The sequence below is a fragment of the Daphnia pulicaria genome, chromosome 9, assembly GCF_021234035.1.
Source record: "Daphnia pulicaria isolate SC F1-1A chromosome 9, SC_F0-13Bv2, whole genome shotgun sequence".
Taxonomy (NCBI): Eukaryota; Metazoa; Arthropoda; class Branchiopoda; order Diplostraca; family Daphniidae; genus Daphnia; species Daphnia pulicaria.
Window position 1 is genome coordinate 1,438,633 of NC_060921.1, and position 17,221 is coordinate 1,455,853.

General features: G+C 39.7%; 5 protein-coding genes and 1 long non-coding RNA gene across 9 annotated transcripts; 3 read left to right on the plus strand and 3 right to left on the minus strand.

Annotated features, from left to right (window-relative positions):
* Positions 1-1,015: 1,015 nt before the first annotated feature.
* LOC124313757 lies at positions 1,016-4,192 on the plus strand. Its single transcript, XM_046778568.1, has 11 exons — positions 1,016-1,251; positions 1,317-1,780; positions 1,860-2,239; positions 2,332-2,496; positions 2,618-2,665; positions 2,781-3,011; positions 3,081-3,152; positions 3,237-3,385; positions 3,548-3,716; positions 3,825-3,941; positions 4,083-4,192. Exons 1-11 carry the CDS (start codon positions 1,016-1,018, stop codon positions 4,104-4,106), a joined length of 2,055 nt encoding a protein of 684 aa, XP_046634524.1. The 3' UTR covers positions 4,107-4,192.
* A 200-nt stretch (positions 4,193-4,392) lies between these two features.
* LOC124313135 (probable glucan 1,3-beta-glucosidase A) lies at positions 4,393-6,144 on the minus strand. Its single transcript, XM_046777880.1, has 5 exons — positions 5,997-6,144; positions 5,789-5,923; positions 5,560-5,674; positions 5,370-5,477; positions 4,393-5,299 (listed from the first exon to the last, which is right to left on the minus strand). Exons 1-5 carry the CDS (start codon positions 6,051-6,053, stop codon positions 4,509-4,511), a joined length of 1,206 nt encoding a protein of 401 aa, XP_046633836.1. The 5' UTR covers positions 6,054-6,144; the 3' UTR covers positions 4,393-4,508.
* A 434-nt stretch (positions 6,145-6,578) lies between these two features.
* LOC124313157 (SEC14-like protein 2) lies at positions 6,579-15,577 on the plus strand. Of its 4 annotated transcripts, none has more exons than XM_046777917.1 (10): positions 6,579-6,869; positions 6,951-7,020; positions 7,093-7,136; positions 7,208-7,328; positions 7,404-7,622; positions 7,782-7,862; positions 7,993-8,192; positions 14,946-15,085; positions 15,178-15,326; positions 15,392-15,577. In XM_046777917.1, exons 1-10 carry the CDS (start codon positions 6,819-6,821, stop codon positions 15,484-15,486), a joined length of 1,170 nt encoding a protein of 389 aa, XP_046633873.1. In that variant the 5' UTR covers positions 6,579-6,818; the 3' UTR covers positions 15,487-15,577. The 4 variants fall into 4 exon arrangements, with proteins under 4 accessions (XP_046633873.1, XP_046633874.1, XP_046633872.1 ...); XM_046777918.1 differs by lacking the exons at positions 14,946-15,085; positions 15,178-15,326; positions 15,392-15,577 and adding exons at positions 8,255-8,394; positions 8,459-8,611; positions 10,928-11,026; XM_046777916.1 differs by lacking the exon at positions 14,946-15,085 and adding an exon at positions 8,255-8,394 and having other exon boundaries at positions 6,580-6,869.
* LOC124313668 lies at positions 9,285-10,523 on the plus strand. Its single transcript, XR_006910970.1, has 3 exons — positions 9,285-9,390; positions 9,617-9,835; positions 10,321-10,523. It is a non-coding gene; the product is annotated as an uncharacterized LOC124313668 (long non-coding RNA).
* On the minus strand, positions 11,104-12,714 carry LOC124313223 (putative exonuclease GOR). The gene is made up of 5 exons (XM_046778031.1): positions 12,379-12,714; positions 12,088-12,306; positions 11,743-12,016; positions 11,554-11,674; positions 11,104-11,482 (listed from the first exon to the last, which is right to left on the minus strand). The coding sequence occupies exons 1-5, from the start codon at positions 12,645-12,647 to the stop codon at positions 11,403-11,405; spliced, it is 963 nt and encodes a 320-aa protein (XP_046633987.1). The 5' UTR covers positions 12,648-12,714; the 3' UTR covers positions 11,104-11,402.
* Positions 15,578-15,668: 91 nt separating the features above from the next.
* On the minus strand, positions 15,669-17,103 carry LOC124313246 (putative exonuclease GOR). The gene is made up of 4 exons (XM_046778062.1): positions 16,777-17,103; positions 16,232-16,700; positions 16,044-16,164; positions 15,669-15,978 (listed from the first exon to the last, which is right to left on the minus strand). The coding sequence occupies exons 1-4, from the start codon at positions 17,028-17,030 to the stop codon at positions 15,908-15,910; spliced, it is 915 nt and encodes a 304-aa protein (XP_046634018.1). The 5' UTR covers positions 17,031-17,103; the 3' UTR covers positions 15,669-15,907.
* Between the last annotated feature and the right edge of the window lie 118 nt (positions 17,104-17,221).

The following is a 17,221-nucleotide window of genomic DNA, read 5'->3' on the forward strand; positions in this document are numbered from 1 at the left end:
ATATTACCACAGATGTGACACATTAATTTCTAAATTATTATTATATCAAAATATCAACTAATAAAAATACTAGAGTGCGGTTGTTTTTGTTTGTATAATTTTGCTTGTTTGAAGTAACGTATACAATTGTCAATTAAAAATTAAGTTGGTTTAAAAAAAAATTCATCGTGAGAAGGATCCACAGAATATACATTATCTTTACAACCAAGCTTTTTCCCTAGATCTATCTGAATTCATTCCTCATGTCTGAAACTACGATCTCATGAACTCCACACGGAGACGGACAACACTGATTCGCACATTAATAGTGACAAATCGTTGGGGGGGGGGATGCAAAAACATGTAAGATTGCATAAAACAGACGTGGTTGTTTGAGTTATAGACATCTAAAGAAACTCCGTAAGCGAGGTGATATTCGTTGAAAACCTGTGATTTTATTTTTTAAAATTTTAGATTAGTGGAAAAAGTTGCTAGAAATATTAAATATATTGAAATAGTGGTCTTCACAGTTAAAACCTATGAAATAAAATGATCCGAACGCCAAATAATGTCGCGAAAATCCATTTGCAAAATTTCTCAAGTATGAATCAGATCGGGAAATGGCTACTGACGGCAAATCCGTCACATCCGTGTGGTGTCCGTGTATTCATTTTTACCGAGCGTTAAACAGAGTCAAACAAGTCTACTGAGCCGTATGTCTACATTTGTATGTATTCCGTACGTCCCTTGTGGTTGTTAGTTATGGCAATCAAGTTGTCCGATTTCGGATTCAGTATTTGAATGTACTATTCACACTTAAAATGTGTCGAAAGTCATTCCTTATCTTGCTAGAGCTATTTCTATCGTGGATAACCAAGGTGTTGCTGCTGCTGTACTGGAAGAAAGATAACGATCCGATTGAGAAAACTCGTTTTCTTATCGCCGACGGCTTCATTTTGGAAGCGAAGCGATCGTGAAAAAGTGACCGTGAGTGCCGGATCGTTTGAATTAAAAATTAATTGGAAGCCCTTGAAGGATGAGTGATGGCACTAATCTTCTTCCTGATCAAATTAGTTACGATAGAAATGAAATACTCGGTACGGGTGGCTTCGGGACCGTGTTTCTTGGTAGTTACAATGGCAAACAAGTCGCCGTCAAGAGAATCGAATTGCAGCGATTGGATCCGAAAGATCGCGAAGTCACACTGCAAAAACAGCTCAATCACGAAAATGTGATGGCAATTCTAGCCGTTGAACATGATGTCGACTTTAGGTAATACTGTAAAATATTTATTCATATATAGCAAACACACCACAATGACGATGCGCCGTGTTTAGATTAATCGCTCTTGAATTGTGTGCCGGAACACTAATGCACGTTTGCGAGGGGAAATACGTTGGACCAACTCTTCCGTCGGATGTGGAAGTGGCGCAACAGATTATTGAGGGGCTGCATTACATTCACTCCAAGAATTTGGTTCACCGAGATGTTAAACCGGAAAACATTCTCGTTTCAAAATCGGAACCTGCAACAATCAAATTGTCCGATTTCGGATTCAGTAAGCAAACGAGTAGCAGCGGGAGGTATTCAATAAGCGCAATCAAAGGGACTCTAGATTGGATGGCACCCGAGTGGAAACTGAATAATGCAACAGAAATTAAAACGGGCTCGTCCAGTATCGACATTTTCTCAACCGGATGTGTCATTTTCTTTTACGTCACCCGCGGGAAACACCCGTTTGGTGAAGCTGATACAGTGACAAGTAATATTGTCCAAAATAATCCAGTCAATATTGATAAAGGTTGGTGAAATACATTCAAGTGATGGCTATAATTATATGACTTTCGTTTTCTGAATGTAACGCGTTTCTTTGGATGCAGCTGGTGATTGTCCAGAACAATTTCTGATTGGCATTGTACGCGAAATGATTGAATATGACCCGAATAAAAGACCGCCATTGGAAAACATCCTGAAGAAATTGAAATTGCCATTTTTGACAGACTCTGTAAATGGAGCGGGAGCTAACAGGACAGTTGAAGACGATTGGTGCATAATAGAAGAATGTGTGCGGATAGTGGCCGAAGATGGCCATTGCGTCATCCGTTTCCACCCGACCCAACCCGTTCTTGCCTGCATCGTCGGTGAAAAAATGGTCGTATTCTATGCGACCAATTCGTCTATTCCTTTTTCTAATTGGGATGCAAAGCCAATTGAATTTCCTCGTGGAAATATAGAAAGAATCGTGACGATGGAATGGAACGTAAGCAGGAACAAATTGAATTATTATTAAGTTGCGGGTATAGCAGCAGGTTGCAGGTATTGAATTATTCATTTTTTTAATTAATGCATCAGATAGACGGTACCCAATTGGCTGCTATCGCTTCTAACGAGCGTGACATCATCGTGTGGAGTTATCCAAGTGGCGAAATTCTCTTTCAAAAGAATTTACCCGAGCAGATCCAACAAATCGTGTGGAATCCTTTCAGACCTAATCTATTTGCTACTTTTAAGAGATGGGTAAGTTTGTATCCGGTTTCTTTACCCGTTATCCGATCTCCTATTTTTTTTTAAATTAATTAATTAATTGGTGAATTATTTTTCATCCAATAATTTTCCTGCGTGCTTCAATCGAATCCAGTGGAATCCTTTCAGAGAAGACATCGCCGAAAAAGTTCGAGGTATGTGGGTGAGTTGTTTATTTCGTCATTTGATCTCTTCCCTTATTTCTATTTTCCATGAAATATTTCCCTCCTTTTACCTTCAATTTCAATTTTCTTGAATTGGTTTTCTTCTTCGTATAGCTTCGAAACTTTCAATACTCGGTGACTTTCTGTGATTCATCGCCTGCCGACCGACCAACATTTCACTTATGCACATTCAAACGTGAGAAAACCGGAGTGATTGCGAGTGTCCAGTGGATCTCGGAGAACCGAGCCGCTCTCGGCTTATACAATGGCGGAATTGAAATTTGTGAAATTGGCGAATCGACGGCGACAGTCAAAGTCGTCAAATTCGTTGGATACAGAAACGTTGTGAGTTTTATTTCGTCTTTGAATGCTGTGATCAAACCAATTCTATTATGTTATACATCAAATTATAAGGGTTGGATAAGAGGTATGCTATGGAACGAACGGACAAAGTGTCTGGCTACTTGTTCCTACCGATGGACGAAGGTAATTATAAAATGTCGTTATTGGTCATTGATGATTTTAGGCGTGTCATATCGCTTTAACTCATTGCCGTTTCTCGTATGATAGGTTTGGTCAGTGGACAGCGACCAACCCATTCACGTCTACAAGAACGGATTTTGTCGAAGCTTTGCTTGGCTTCCGAACGGCCGGAAAAACACGGGCGACGAGGGAATGAACGCGGCCAGGAATTCGTCAGACAATTTCATTTTGGCTAGGTATATACTAGACTAAGCTAAATAGATTATACCAAATGAAAAGAGAATTATATTAAGAGGGTAGGAGAGTGGGATGGCATGCAGGGAGGAGGGCTGATTGCGTCACTGTTTTTCAAATGATTGTCGCGCGGTTATTTTATTTAAATTCAATTTTTCATTCAGTGGAATGGATAAAGGGAGAATTCTCATTTGGACTCCACTGGAAAGAGAAAAGGACGAAAGAATTCTTAGACAACATTCAGGTGTAGTCGATTCCTTGTCGTTTTCACCCGACGGACGGTTTCTCGCATCAGCCGACACGGATGGCAAATTGATCGTCTGGTCAACTGAGGTAATAAAATAAACGAAACTATTTTAAAAAGGGGAATAAGTTGGTATTACTATATGACGCAATACCTGAATACTGTGGGATACTATTAATGTTTATACGTTTCATCAGAATTGGGAGTCGGTTTTCATCGGTGAAAAAGATGGATGGATCGATTGTCCCTCGTGGATCTCTACATTTACGAACGTCCCTGAATATAAATTAACTTTCAACTCATCGAATGGCACGGTATGAACGGAAATTTCTTTAGTACATCACAACAAAAATCCCCCAAACATTTTACATATCTTTTTTTTACCCTCTAAACCATCCAGTGCACCTACAGTTATAATTCTCACGGTCTATTATGTGTTACACATTGCTGTTTAGGTCCGTGTCGTAGAATACCGTTGATGGCCAAATTGAGTAATTCAAGACGTTGTCCCCATGAGAATTGCGAATGAATAATCGGATCCAAAGACGACAAAAAATATCACAAGTAAAATGTATCAGTTCTTCGCGTGCAAATATGTAAAAACTATACCACTTCCTTTTAAAAAAATTGGTGTCGAAATCAAATCCCCGCAAAAATAGACGTTTAGCCTGCAATAACTCGCGTCACATTTAATGCAATTTCTATATTTGGTTGGTGTATGGAGTATTAAGCTTATAATATACAACGTCATGATGTGCTATTTTCCGTTATGCAAAAAGTGTATTATTATAGAACCATCTGAAAAGTGTTCACAGAAACATATACTGTGATGACGTCATAACAATATAGGAACACTGTCAATGAATCGATATTAAATAATATTACGGGCAGACGGTGGAGGTGTTATCCCACCATTTCGGATCCATAATACAATCGTTAATCAAATCCTTCATGCTCCATCCACCCTGTCCGTCCGGTCTGGGATTGTTTCCTTCCTGCTTCCAGGTCCACATGGTCCAGCCACCCTTCATGGCCTCCATGGTGGTGATCATGTTGTAGGCGTACTGCTTCAGTGTCACGTCGGTGAAGACGGCACTGCTCGGAGCGGCCACACACCATTCGCCCATGACCAGCGGTGCGCCCGTCCAGGCCGCAATGTCGGCGGCAATCAGGGCCACACCTTCGTTCATAATCCAGTCGGCCGTCTGTCCTTCGTATCCCCAAATGAGGTACTTGTGCCAGTCGTGCCACATGTTGGTGTAGGCTGGCGACGGCATGAAATTCTCCCAGTCGCTGCCGGTCCCGGGATTCTGCTCCCACAGGATCGGAGAGGTGACTAGGATGCAATCGTTTCCGGTCGTCGTCCGGATGGCGTCGTACGCCCTCAGGTAGTAATCTTTGAGCTTGGCCACGTCCACCGACGTGGGCTCGTTCAGGAGTTCCACGCCCAGGAAGGAAGGAGTGTAACGGTAGCGTGAAGCGAAGAAACGGGCCACTTCCAGCGTGTTGTCGATGTTTTCCGGATACTGGGACCAGTAGACCTGCCCAGGATCCGGCGGCGAACTGTGGTCGTTGCCGTTTTGGCTCCCCTTAGCTGCATGAATGTCGATCAGGACGGCCACATTGTATTTGATGGCCCATTCCTGGACCAAACGATCCAAAAAGTATAATCCTGCATTTCCAAAATTGTTGTAATTATCATTTTTTACTCGGATATAATTCATTCTATTTTATTGCATTACCTCCTGGAGCAAACGTCTTGTATTCTAGTTGGTTGGAAGGATCGTGGGAGTCGTAGCCGAGGATCCACCAGCCAATGGGAACTCGTACAGTATTCAAGCTATTTCGAGCTATTCGTTCATGTTAAATCAATTAAAATTTTGGTATCGAAATTAATTAAGAAATATTTTCAAATAACTGATATTTTTATACCAATGTTGGCGATATCTTCTTCGGTGATGAAAGTGTCCCAGTGAGTTCGAAAACGAGCGTCTCCCACTTCGTGACCTAGATATCTCATCGTTTGCATTTCTCCTCCGCTGGAAACCTGCACGATTTTATAAAAGGTCATGATGCAAAATGGCATTAAAAAAAAAATGGAATAAATTTGAATTGTAAAAAATTAATTGTAAAATTAACTAAATTTGAACCGATTCCTTACAGTACTGGGGACTCCGTCCCAGAGCGGGTCTTTCGAATTGATCCAATTTTCAACGACCAACCATCCACCCAAATTGACACCTCGAACTGGCACCAGTCCAGCCCGGATGGCGTGTTGAACGTGATCTGTTGTAGCCTTATACATTGCAAATATTTTAAATTACATAACCTCGAATTAAATATTGGTAATTTTTAAATGAATTAATTACCGTATGGACCGATGCAATGGCCATCAGGGCCAGTAAAAAAACAGCCATGAATTTCATCGCGTGTGAATAACGTCTATTGCGAATCTATACTGCGCACCGGCTTCCTGTTTGACTTTTATTTTATACCTATGTCAGGTTTAAAAATGGGGTCAGTAGGAGTAGAACGGGATCGGCTGTTTCGCTACGGCACCGCATTGTTGCAGTGGCGTTCGTGAGTCGTAACGCACGAGAGATTGCTTGACTAAGTAGTCAAGCAACCTTTGACTGCCGGACTTTTGACTGACTCCGACGGCTGCCGATATATACCTGTTTGATCAGAGATGGCCGCGGCTAATCAGTAATAACATCGGTCGTTTGGGTCAATTCTATATTTGCTTAAACTTTGGAATGTTTTTATTGTTATTTATATTACTGAGTGACAGGAAAAGTGCGTCGTAAAAAATAAGTAGGGGAGAGCGGGGTTATATAATCATATTATCAGCAGTCACGACCACAAAATAATTCTCTAGGCATTTTAAAATGATTGTTATTGCTACTATAAACATTTAAAATTTTGTCTTGATGGGATTAGACGTTGCCGAGTTTAATTTCCGCTTTAAGAAAATTAAAAATGCATAATGGGACCTATTGATTGGTCAAAAGGCCAGATCACATATAGTAAGAGAATGACAGTGCTGATACAATAAACGTTATCTGATGACGATAACGTGGATAGAGAAGCTGGACACACTCTGTCCAAAACCAGGACAAAACTGTATTCATAATTTTATACGTATACACGTTTAAGTTGTATTGACGTATTTGTTCTCCCCATTTGACGAGATGGATCTTAGCGTTGAGCTCACGGACAGCCAAAAAACGATTTTAAAGCAGGTATATAATTTTTACCATTTTATTTTGTGTTTATATTATCTCGTTGTGCTAACAACCCTGAAATCTTTCGTTTCTCAACAGTTTCGCGAGGTGGTTAAGGATTTACAGTTGACCAACTCTGAAGATGCTTTCCTTGCACGGTGGCTTATCGGTAAACTACATGGAGATATTATTTGCATTTGCTGGGTACATGTTTCATGATTCTATTTATTTCCCTAAACAGCCCGCGATTTTGACATGCCCAAAGCTGAAAAAATGCTCCGAAGTGTAAGTAAAAGACGATTAAAAATAGAAATAACAATAATCACAATCTAACTAAATTATCCTTCTACAATAAGTCGCTGGAATTGCGTCGCCAATACAAAATCGACAGCCTTCTAAACGACTTTAAGCCACCGGAAGTCTTGGTCAACTATCTTTCAGCTGGTATCACTGGACAAGACAAGTTACTAAATCCTTGTAAGTGAATTTCTTCATTCACTAATGATTAGACGTTTGAAGTTTTTAATAAAAATCTTATCCCCTCTTTTATAGTGTGGATTACCCGATATGGAAAGACGGACATGAAAGGGATCCTCCGTTCGACAAAGAAGATAGATTTTATGATGTACATCATTTATTTGATTGAAATGGGCGTTTCTCAAGTCTTATCGGAACCGAATAAGTTCAAGCGCGTGCCTGATGCTCTGGTGCAGACAACCATCATCTTCGACTGTGACGGCATCTCCATGCAGCACGTCACTAACAAAAAATGTAGACAACTATAAATGAATTATAAGTATAGACATTAAAAATTAATTGCGTATTCCAGAATTATGAAAATCGTGATGACGACGTCAATTTCTGCATAATTATTTTCTGTGTGCGAAAAAATTAATTGATTATGCAAATTTTACATTGACGTACGTGCAGTTATAGATGCGAGCATCAAACTTGCTAAATTGTACGAGGCGATTTATCCCGAATACCTCCACAATGTTTTTGTTGTTAATGGTAATCATTTTTGTCAAATATTGTGTGTTGTCTTCACTGGATTTCCACTCCTCTTTTTTGTTGATTCCTTATCTCATAAAACATTTTTGAAATAGTATAATTTACTACTTTTAAACTGTGAATTGTTTAGCGCCAAAGATTGCGAACATACTGAGAGCCATCATGAAACCCTTTGTGCCCGAAAAAACCATGAGCAAGATTCATATGTTCACTCACGATGACAAATTATGGAAAGCGGCTCTTCTGGAACACATCAATCCTGATCAGTTGCCTGTTGCATATGGAGGGACTTTGACCGATCCCGACGGAAATCCCAACTGCATTACAATGGCAAGTTCTTTATATTCATTAGTAGACCATTATTATCTCACTCAAATCTCTTGAATATGAAGGTCGGTATGGGAGGAAAAGTCCCGAAATCTTATTATTTCCGCTACAAGCCTGATACCGCCAATAAGAAGTCTTTGTCGATTCCCAAGGATTCTAAAGAACAATTAGAATTCCCAGTCAAACAAGCTGGCGCCCTGCTCAAGTATAATTCCTTATAGTATCTAACTGCGCTTAACGATAACGTCTAATTTGTTTCCCTATTCAAGATGGGATTTCCATTTGGAGGAGGGTGAAATTTCGTTTGCCGTGTATCGGAAAGAAGGCAATGAACTGATCCCGATCGTTCCGTCAAATCGGGTCGATTGCGACATGTCGACCGAAGAAGGAGAAGTCCGATGTGACGAGCCTGGTGTCTGTAAGTGACAGCTGTGTCATTCCCTTGTCTGCATAACTCCTTACTAAGATTGGTTTCGATATTTCTTAATTTACAGACATTGTTGAATTTGATAACGATTGCTCCAGCAATCTCCGCTCAAAGAAGGTTTGGTATGCGATTTCGGTAGAGGACAACCCCGCTTTGAGTAATCCGGAGTAATCTAAATTCAGCTCTGACAAAATCTGAATTTTTAAATGGACAGACAATTGCAAGCGAATAAACATTTGAGTGTACTAGAAAAAGGGAAATATTTTGTGTTATTTTAATCTCTCTTTGCTTCCAAGAGGGTCCTGAATGGTGTTATTGTGGCTGGTTTCGAGTAAATTTTTAGAGTGGTAGGGGGGTTCAATTTGTTCCTCAACTTGTTGATACTAAAAAATGTTTGCTAATAAAATAATCGCTATCTGTTCAGCGAATGTCGAGCGCTTGTGATCAAACCGCTTTTATTGTTTTTGAGCGGTTTGGATTTAGCGGGGGTCGGGGGGGTGGTCAATTTTTAATTTCTATCGATATCTTATTGCATGGCTAATTAATAGAAAATTAGGGTCGTCTGCTTTCATTTATTTTTTTTAAATTATTTTTTTAATTTATTTATTTTTCGAAGCAGCATGGCAATCTGTTTGCACTAATATGTAACCAGTTGTAACCTTTTCCTTTGTGCAGAATTGAGGCCCAAGCTAGGCCATCTTAACAATGAGATATCAATGCAAGTTTACTTGTGTTGGACCTGTCGTCAGCAACAATCTTAATATCGTCACATGGGTATTGATTTTCGTTACTTTCATTCCTGCTTTGACTTGCTAGAGATTTGAATGATGCAAGACTTGCATCAATGCAACATGTGACACTGAAACTTTAAATTCTCCTTTTTATTAACAATTAGGGTTAAAACTCGCTGTCTCATTTTCAACTTTTCCTTAGGCTATTACTTGTTGTTTCTCATCTCAATATTTTTTCATAACCGGCCCATTTCTTATTTTTTGTTTAGATAAACAACATCCAGTTTAAGTGGAGAAACTACTGATGTTGATAGAGTTTTTTTTCCCTTTCTTTAAAATGTCCTTGTGTATGCCCATGTGAGTGTGGGTGTATTCACGAGGACCCCCTTTTTGGCTTTTTCCTATATCCTGCCTGACCGTGTCTTTTCTCGAACTCTTCAACGGATGGAGCATTTGTGAATGCCTGGCCGCATTTCCCAGTTAAAAATGTAGGACAAATGTTTATCTATTCTTCCTTTTGGCTATTTGGTGGATTTGATTTTAAATAGTTACATAGTCCGGAGTACGATTATTCCTGAGCTAGGCCGTTGCGTGGAACTTTTTTTCTCTTACCGTTTTTGTATGCTTAGGGTTCATTCAATAACTTATTTGTAGAACGCCTGCAGATTAGGCCTGGTTGGTACCTCACAACTTTGTCTGTGGTTATTCAAAACTATTTGAAGTTTAAACACTTAAAGCAATGGGCACTTAGATCATTTTATGACCAATAAGAGGGACTGGTCGCTACACCGGCATTTTCCCTTTCTTTTTTTCCTTCGATTTATTTCCAAGAAAAACCAAATATTTTGAATGAAAACTTAAAGCACCATTAGTCCATGTCCAACTAACTAATAGGGGGACCCTGAGGATCGGACGGGCGTTATTAAATTCAACTGCTTAATAATTAACTACTTTTGAACTGTCAATTTTTTAGCGCCAAAGATTGTGTCAATACTGACCAACATCATGAAACACTTTGTACCTGAGAAACCATGAGTAAGATCAAAAACCTCGGACACGACACACGATGATAAAGAATGGAAAGTGGCTTTTCTGGAACACGCCAATCTCGAAGAGTTACCTGCTTGCTACAGCGGAACGAGGACCTATCCCGATGGAAATCCCAACTGCACTACACTGGCAAGTCCTTATTTATTACTAGGCTAATCATTCTCATTCAAATCTCTTGAAAACGAAGATCTATATGGGAGGGAAAGTTCCTACAATTTGCGCTACAAGACTGATAGTACAAATAAGAAGTCTTTGTCTATCCCCAAGGACTCTAAAGAACAATTAGAATTCCAAGTCAAGGAAGCTGGCGCCATGCTCAAGTACTGCATAATTCCTTATAAGCGCTTAAAGAGTCATTTATATTTTTTCCCTATTTAAGATGGGATTTCCATACAGAAGAAGGCGACATTGACTTCGCCTTGTATCTAAAAAAAGGCAGTGAATTGATCCCGATCTTTCCGCCGAATAGGATTGATTGTGACATGTCGACCGAAGGAGAAGTTTCGTGTCACGAGCCTGGTGTCTGTAAGTAACAGCTGTTACACAAACCATTCCCTTGCCTGCGAAACTCCTTACTAAGGTTGATTTCAATATTTCTTGTTACAGATGTCGTTGAATTTAATAACAATAGCCCCAGTAATCTCTGCTCAAAGAATGATAGGTAAGCGATTTCGGTAGTGGACTACGTCAACCCCTCTTAGAGTAATCCGGAGTAATCTAAATTTAGCTCTGACAAATTCTAAATTCTTAAACGGATGGAAAAGCAAAGACGAATATTTTTTTTATATTCTAGAAACAGGAAAAAGTTATATTATTTTATTCCAGGTTATAAATGTTACGTATTACATTCCAATGTTAAGGAATAGAATAAAGAGGCTAAGAAACAAATCAATTGATACTTTTAAAAAATTTAATCCAACACCTGTTTTATGTAATAGAGTCAAAATTGTTAATCGTAAAAGCCCGTCATTTTCGTAGTCTGTCCCAAAACCCAAACTTGGTCCTTTACTTGCAGAGAAAAGGTTTGATTTTCCATAACATGAGCTCCATGCAGGCGATCGCATCTTCGACGCTATTGTGCCCACCTAAGTTAAGCAAACCAATTTTAAACAATGAATTATAGTCAAGTCATTCGGCAGCCAATTGTATAATTTACCATCTTTCTGGATATGCTTTTGAAAATGATCGAGAATCAATTTCTTTAAGCCTCTCTTGTAGGGCGGACCTCTGGAATGCGGAAAGACGATGCTGGTATCAATTACCGTGTCGTGAATCAGCTGAAATAATGATCAAATTTGTACAATCCTTACAGAAGTAAAATGAAAATTCTAGAGTAAATGTAAACCCGAAGAGCGCGCAAATCACTGCCGAGACCATGTCCAATCAAAATGGTTTTGCTGGACAGCAAATTGAGAAGGAAAATCTGGACGTCTTTGAGTTTAGTCATGACGTGTTTGAGGTCCCGTTCGGAAATCCCGCTGAATCTCGTGTTGTAGTCGACGACGGAATTATCGGGTTTAACGAGCGTGTCGTAAACGATCTTCAAATCGGACGAGACGATCGTGATGCGGGTCAGTTCACCGCCTTCCGTCGTGTAGCACATCTCGCAATCCATGGCGCTATTATTATTATCGTAATTATTATTATTAGTTATCATCATTTAATTTATATTTTAACCGGTTTTTATTACTAGACGCCGTAGTCTCCGCCGGCGAGTGGCGGCTTGTCCATCGTGTGAACGAATCCGTCAACGGTCTTCAGGTTCTCGATGTTGAATACGTGGTGTTTCGACGTGGCGCATCCTTTTTCTTTCCGATCACTTCCGCAACAGCTGAAAGGCGATGTCATGTTAGTTCCTGGATTGCGGAAAGACCTACCCCAATGATACGAACATTCGTCATCAGCGGAGCTGCACAAAAGTACAAACCATTTTTTTTTTTACTAATCGAAATTATGTAATAGGAAATTTGTTAAACTCAACTGATTGATGGCACATCCTCTGGAATCGACTTTGAAAATAGTCGAGCATCGATCGCAGATTCGTTCGTCAGATTTCAACTGAATGGCCGGTTTGGAGCGCAACTGATCGATTTCGACTGAATTGATAACTGCTCGGGTCTTGTGGATCGGATGCGGTCGCGGGTAGCCATTTGTTTCCTGCTGTTTAAGGCTGATGATGTGACGGCCCATCAGCTTGTAAAATACTGGGCCTTTTAAAAGACTTGGGTCGATATTCACTGAAGGATACATCGTGCTCGCCAATAATCACAATGGTAACCTATCCAAGTCTTATCGATCTACGAGATTTAGAATGAAAATGCACAGTGATTGAAAGTCGCAACTTTAGTCAACGACGGATGTGTGACTGTCGTGTTTTTTGAGCCAAAATCGGCGGTCTTACGAACTTAATTAAGGATATGTCGTCCGAGAAACGTAGAGTGACCATGGGAGATAATTCCTTCTCAGAACAGTAGCAAAATTGTCTTGTCCCAGGCGGCCAGGGGTAGGGCGTTTGTTTACCTCTCCTGATTGGTAAGGAGTTGACAGCCCACAATGCGTTTGGTTTGCTAATAAGGCTATGATAACGACCTCAGTACGGCGACTTGTAGGCTAATTTGTTTATCAATTCTGTATGGTTAGACGTTGGATATTTATACATTTATAGCGTTCAAGGTGACGGGAACAATGGCTTTTGAGTCGAAAATATTATCGGCAGCCTTGCTGACCACAACTGAAATCTCTGGGCATTTAAAATAAGAGTGATTGCTACTAACCATGGTATAGCTCGGCGGTATGGCTATTTCTCTTGATGTTATTTGACGATCTGGCGAATATTTTACAAGGGCTTATACCTTCGAGCGTTCCAATAAAATTTAAAATGTGAAAAACGATTTTGAAACAGGTAGCTATTCGCATTCAAATAATTAATTTATTTAAAATTTATTGTGAACGGAGTGGCCATTTATAAATCTATTAAAAGTTTTGAAGAAACCCTAAACAATTTTAGCATTATCATTTTCAGGCGACCGCATGTTATCCGTTAGGAGGATGTCAATTAACATTTTTGCCATGAAAGTAGTTATCTGCGGGTTTCGTTCGTGTTAATTTTTTATTCGATTTTATTACTCTTACTAAGTGATACAGCTCGTAGAATAACTCTGGGTCTGGGACGATTATGGTATCGATTTCTAAGAACGGTCTATACCTTGCCTTGTCTGCTGTCAGTTGTCATTGTTGTCATTTCGTCATTAGTTTTTAAGAAAATGTGACGAATAGATTAAAAATAATTAAATTAAATAAAATTAAACTATTGACGCAGTAACAAGAACTGAAAACCGAGAAAATATCCTCACATGTATCATCTCCTTGTTTTTGTTTCAAATAACCATGTAATTTGATCTCGTTTGCTTACACAAAACTTTGATGTTTTGTTTGTCGTTTAACAGTTTCGCGAGGTGGTAAAGGATTGCCAGTTACCCAATTCTGAAGATGCTTACCTTGCACGGTGGCTTATCGGTACTGTATCAATTATTCGCATGTGTTACATGTTTCATAATCCTATTTCTCTTTACACAGCCCGTGATTTTGACATTGTTAAAGCTGAAAAAATGCTCCGAAATGTAAGTGAAAAACAAGTGTAGAAAAATTATTATACGCTCTAACTTTGTTTTTTTATTACCTTCAACAATAAGTCACTGGAATGGCGCATACAATTCAAAATCGACAGTGTTCTAAACGACTACTACAAGCCACCGGAAGTCTTGACAAATTACGTTTCAGCCGGTGTCGTTGGACAAGACAAATTACTAAACCTTGGTACGTAAATTTTGGAGACTAGGCGCGAAAACATTTGGATAATGAAAATTTATTAAGTCCTTAATTTTATTCAGTATGGATCGTTCGATACGGATTGTCGGATATGAAAGGGATCCTTCGTTCGGCGAAAAAGATGGATATCATCATGTAGCCTACATTGTTTATTTGGTTGAAGGCAGAATTGCAAAGGTCGTAGCAGATCCGAAAAAGTACAATCGCGTGCCAGATGCTCTAGTTCAGGCAACCATCATCTTCGACTTGGAAGGCCTGTCCATGCAGCACGTCACAAACAAAAAAAGTAATGCAACTGCACGAAGGCCATAAAGAATGCGTATTGATTGCGTATCGTGATTTCTAACAGTGTAGGGACTGCACGGTGGGAATTAGCTTTATTAATTGCATACTGTTTAAAATATTAACTGATTATAAGAAATTTGACACTTTGAACGTATAGTTATAGATACGGGCATCAAACTTGCTAAATTCTACGAGGCAAATTATCCCGAATACCTCCACCGTGTGTTTGCTGTTAATGGTAATCATTTTTGGGAAATATTACGTTTTGTTGCCTGTTGCCTGTGTTGCCTGTTGCCGCTGTGTTGCCTGTCGCATATGGAGGGACTTTGACCGATCCCGACGGAAATCCCAACTGCATTACAATGGCAAGTCCTTTATATTCATTAATAGACCACCGATCACCCGTTATCTCACTGAAATCTTTTGAAAACGCAGGTGAATATGGGAGGAAAAGTTTCGAAATCCTACTATTTGCGCTACAAGCCTGATACCGCTAATAAGAAGTCTTTATCGATCCCCAAGGATTCTAAAGAACACTTAGAATTCCCAGTCAAAGAAGCTGGCTCCATTCTCAAGTAAGTTGATTTTTTTAACGAGGTAAAAAACCAATGCACCTATTGTTGTGCAAAAACAGGCCTAATGTATTTATTTTCTCTGTGTATTTAAGATGGGATTTCCATTTAGAGGAAGGTGACATTGCGTTCACTGTGTATCGGATGGAAGGCTGTGAATTCATCTCGATCGTTCCGCCGAATCGGGTCGATTGTGACATGTCGACCGAAGAAGGAGAGATCCGTTGTGATGAGCCTGGTGTCTGTAAGTTACGGTTGCCATCAACCATTCCTATCGCCTATATTGCTCTCTAATTTTTCTTATTGTAGATATCGTCGAATTCGACAATAATGGTAACACTCGCTCAAAGAAGATTTGGTATGCCATTTCAGTAACAGTGGATTCCATCTACCCCATTGATTAACCCAAACAGGTTCAACAATATCATTCTTAGACTTTTGATTGATAGAAACGAATTGAACTAAAGAATGGGGCAAAACAAGTGCATACTTCTATAGGGGAAATAAGAATAAGAATGTTTGAATGCCATTACAATTCAACTATGATAAGTTATGGTTTTAGAGGGTTAAATATGAAATCATTTGATAAGATAAAACAATCCAACACCTTTTTTATTTGTATAGTAGAGAACAAAATTGTCAATCGTACACGTTATGTTATCGTGTCCAAGGTTTCTCAATCGTCGAGCTTCGATCGTCAGAGAAACGTTATCATTTGTGACCATGGAAAATAATTCCTTAGCTCAAGTTATCGGGGTCCAGAAAAAGTGAAAAACAATGGGGTTGACTGTTGGCTATTACAAGAAAGAGAAAGGATATAAGATATTAATGGTTGATTTTCCAAATCATGAGCTCCATGCAAGATTTAGCGTCTTCGACACAGTTGTGCCCTCCGCCTATTTGCAATTAAAATTTCAATATTTAATTAACCTTTTGATTGAAAGTATTTTTAAAAATTTACCGTCTATCTGAATTGTTTTATGCAAATATTCCTGACACAGCGTTTTCAAAGCTCTCTTAAAGGGTAGTCCTTGTGAATGTGGGAAAACAACACTTGTATCAATGACTGTGTCGTGTATCAACTGAAATCCGACACACGAGAAAATTAAGAAACGCCATATCAAATTATTAAACGCTGTTTCAAATTACCCGGAGAGCTCGCAAATCTCCGTCTAGACTGTGTCCAATCAATATAGTCTTGTCGGAAAACGTGTCCAATAAGAAAGTCTGGACATCTTTCATAGTCGTGTTGCAATTTGTCAAATCGTTTTCGGTGATGCCACTGAATCGAGTGTTGTAGTCGAGAACGGGATTGATCGGTTTGATCAGAGTATCGTAAACCGTTTTGCAGTCGGAGGAGACGACCGTCACGCGCAACGCTTCGCCGCCTTCCGTCGTGTAGCACATCTCGCAATCCAGGGCGTAAATTCCGCAGTTACCGTCGGCCGGCTGTGGCTTCTCCACGGTGCGGACGAAACCTCTCAAGTTGTCCAGGTTTTCGCTAATGTGCCATTTGTTCACGGTGCATCCGGCGGAATTGGAGTCCCGATTACAACAGGTGTAGGGCGTTTTGTAACCTCGACGCTGGTAGGATCGTCCCCAGTGATAGGAACAATCCCTGGAATTTTAAAGAAGAAATTGATTTGACTTACGTAAACGACGAATACGAGAGGAAATGTGTGGGAGGGACTTACCCACCAAGGGGCATTCCTCTGTAATCGATTTGATAAATTGCGCTACATCGGTCGCAGATACGCTTATCGGATGCTAAACGAACACTGGAATTTGACCTCGATTGGCTAATGTTTTTGCTATTAATAATGGCTTTATCCTTGTTGTAGGGATCCGGTCGAGGAAAACCGTTCAATTCCTGACGTTGTGTGGTCAAAACGTATGGCTGCATCTGCCTGAAGAGAGCTGCTTCATCGACCGATTTTGACGAGTACATTTTCAGCACAGTTTGGATAGCGGGGACTGGCAAGGCTGAAAGACAATCTACGACTGGGGTAGTTGCTCGAAAGGTTTATTTTTTAAAGTGCTCGATTAGTGTCCGTGTTGCCAATAGATAGCGAGTTTGGATAATAATGTTTTTTTCTCAATAGAGGGCCATTTCGAGCGAAAATTAAAAGATAAAGAAAA

Coding starts and splice junctions, on each gene's coding strand:
- LOC124313757 (XM_046778568.1), top strand. CDS start 1,016: ATGAGTGATGGCACTAATCTTCTTCCTGATCAAATTAGTTACGATAGA. Junction 1,781..1,859: donor TCCAGTCAATATTGATAAAG/GTTGGTGAAATA, acceptor CTTTGGATGCAG/CTGGTGATTGTCCAGAACAA. Junction 3,012..3,080: donor TCGTTGGATACAGAAACGTT/GTGAGTTTTATT, acceptor TCAAATTATAAG/GGTTGGATAAGAGGTATGCT.
- LOC124313135 (XM_046777880.1), bottom strand. CDS start 6,053: ATGAAATTCATGGCTGTTTTTTTACTGGCCCTGATGGCCATTGCATCG. Junction 5,924..5,996: donor CCATTGCATCGGTCCATACG/GTAATTAATTCA, acceptor GCAATGTATAAG/GCTACAACAGATCACGTTCA. Junction 5,675..5,788: donor GGGACGGAGTCCCCAGTACT/GTAAGGAATCGG, acceptor AAAATCGTGCAG/GTTTCCAGCGGAGGAGAAAT.
- LOC124313157 (XM_046777915.1), top strand. CDS start 6,819: ATGGATCTTAGCGTTGAGCTCACGGACAGCCAAAAAACGATTTTAAAG. Junction 7,863..7,992: donor CAATGTTTTTGTTGTTAATG/GTAATCATTTTT, acceptor TGAATTGTTTAG/CGCCAAAGATTGCGAACATA. Junction 8,608..8,683: donor ATGTGACGAGCCTGGTGTCT/GTAAGTGACAGC, acceptor CTTAATTTACAG/ACATTGTTGAATTTGATAAC.
- LOC124313223 (XM_046778031.1), bottom strand. CDS start 12,647: ATGTATCCTTCAGTGAATATCGACCCAAGTCTTTTAAAAGGCCCAGTA. Junction 12,017..12,087: donor GGCGGAGACTACGGCGTCTA/GTAATAAAAACC, acceptor TAATAATAATAG/CGCCATGGATTGCGAGATGT. Junction 11,483..11,553: donor AAAGCATATCCAGAAAGATG/GTAAATTATACA, acceptor TGCTTAACTTAG/GTGGGCACAATAGCGTCGAA.
- LOC124313246 (XM_046778062.1), bottom strand. CDS start 17,030: ATGTACTCGTCAAAATCGGTCGATGAAGCAGCTCTCTTCAGGCAGATG. Junction 16,165..16,231: donor GAGATTTGCGAGCTCTCCGG/GTAATTTGAAAC, acceptor GTCGGATTTCAG/TTGATACACGACACAGTCAT. Junction 15,979..16,043: donor TAAAACAATTCAGATAGACG/GTAAATTTTTAA, acceptor AATTGCAAATAG/GCGGAGGGCACAACTGTGTC.